Source organism: Gossypium raimondii, chromosome 8 (genome assembly GCF_025698545.1).
Source record: "Gossypium raimondii isolate GPD5lz chromosome 8, ASM2569854v1, whole genome shotgun sequence".
Classification (NCBI taxonomy): Eukaryota; Viridiplantae; Streptophyta; class Magnoliopsida; order Malvales; family Malvaceae; genus Gossypium; species Gossypium raimondii.
The window spans coordinates 22,067,756-22,069,645 of NC_068572.1; the positions used below are offsets into that span (position 1 = coordinate 22,067,756).

Sequence of the window (1,890 nt, forward strand, 5' to 3'; positions counted from 1 at the left end):
CTAAGTAAGACTACGTAGACATAGAACCATTGTGTCTGAATTGCATAAAACCATTGTGTCTAAATTGCATTAACAAAGATCGATTGTGTCAATTCTTTCCTACTTTTTTTTTGGTGAATTAGAATAACAGGGTAAAGCCTGAACAACAAACACGACTAGCGCGACTTGATCCCAGGCTACACCTAGGGCGGTGAACACCCTTGACAATTAGGCCATCACATGGGGTTCAATTCTTTCCTATTTTTATTATTTACACTGCTTATTTTCGTTCTAACTGCGGTTACAACGAAATATTAAGAAAAGTTTAAATAGAATATTGAAGAGTTTTGTTGTTTTTAAGAGTTTAGTTTAATTTGACTTAAGATTTAGCTAAAATTTAATATTAAAGTTATTTAAGAAAACAAGAATTTTCACATGCATTTTATACTGATGTTATATATAATAATAATAATAATTGAAGGAATAAGAAACATTATTACGACCCTACTTAGTTACATTATTGCATGCAGAATGTGAATCCTAGAAAATCATGAAGTGATAGAAAATAATTGTTGATTGCTTCATTGGTCGTACACAAAAACACACACTTGCGACAATCATTGAAAAATACAACTGGTCTACACTAATAGCTAGCCAGCTGAGCTCCAAATCCAATCCAATTGAGGTAGAAAGGGGAATTTAAAAGAAAAAGATGGACGATATCCTGTCATGTGGGCTTCGTCATTGCATCCATGAACCTAGCAGCCTGCAAATTCGTACAGACCTAATGAGCAACAGGCTTCCCGTGGAATATAAGCATGAAATGAGATATAAATGATAAGTAACTTAACTTTGATTTAAACTAGAGAGAGCATGTGTAACCAGGAGGGGGTGTTTTCCCACAAGTGATGAGCAGCTGAAGAGCAAGCGGCACATAAATGTTAAGGTTGAGAACCTTTAGCTTCAGAGTGGTGCACAAGCAAACAGCAGCTTCCAGCTCAACAAGCCCTGCAAGGACTGGACAACATGCATTCACAAGTGGGTCACCAAGGCCAATGTGAACCAACCCTCCAAGCAGATCCACACATGCACCCAATTTCAATGTGTCAGTGGGGCAAGTGGCCGACGGGCAAGGTTTCCCACTTGGTGGCTTAGTAATTATGGGAGGAACCACCGTCACCGGAGGGACTGTCACAGGGGGATTTAGAATGGGAGGGAGGTTGATTGGGGGATTAACAATGGGAGGGATTGTAATGGGGCCTTTAGGGGGCTTTGGTGGTGCTTTGCCAGTGCCACATGAACCACAACCAAGAATGGGAGTGGCGGAGGAAATGAAAAGCATGCAAATGAGAAAGAGAGGTGAGATTTTAGTGGACTCCATATTTTCAGTGTAGCAAGTTTTGTAGAGAAGTAGGAAACATATATATAACAAGAGTGAAGAGTGGAAGAAAACAAAAACAGTAAGGCCTAGATGAAGCAGTATCACGTGAAGATGGGCAGCGCTAGTTGGCATTGCCAATCTATATTATTACATCAATCTATCAACTCATACACAATGCTACCCTACCCATTTTTCATTTTTTTGAGTTGGCCTTCACTTTGATTTAAATCTCAATTTTCTTTCAACTTCATTCTTTCGAGGCGGTATTAAAATTTCCAAATTTATAAACCATAAACTATTAAAAAATAAAGGTCAAATTTGATTATCTCTAATTATTATATTTGTTTTAATTTTGAAATAGTAAAATTTAATAATTACAGTTTAAATAAAAACTAGATTAAAAACAACTCACATATAATCAAACAACTAATAGCATAATTTCATCCAGCTAAATTATTTATAATTATAAAAGTCATTCTATAATATGTTGTTACTAATTGCCACGAAGTTCTAAGCGTTTAGTGGCAGTT

The 1,890-nt window shown here is 36.6% G+C and overlaps 1 protein-coding gene across 1 annotated transcript; it reads right to left on the reverse strand.

Annotated features, from left to right (window-relative positions):
* Positions 1–535: 535 nt before the first annotated feature.
* LOC105791030 (36.4 kDa proline-rich protein) lies at positions 536–1,388 on the reverse strand. The gene is made up of 2 exons (XM_052634303.1): positions 831–1,388; positions 536–745 (listed from the first exon to the last, which is right to left on the reverse strand). Exon 1 carries the CDS (start codon positions 1,358–1,360, stop codon positions 842–844), a length of 519 nt encoding a protein of 172 aa, XP_052490263.1. The 5' UTR covers positions 1,361–1,388; the 3' UTR covers positions 536–745; positions 831–841.
* Between the last annotated feature and the right edge of the window lie 502 nt (positions 1,389–1,890).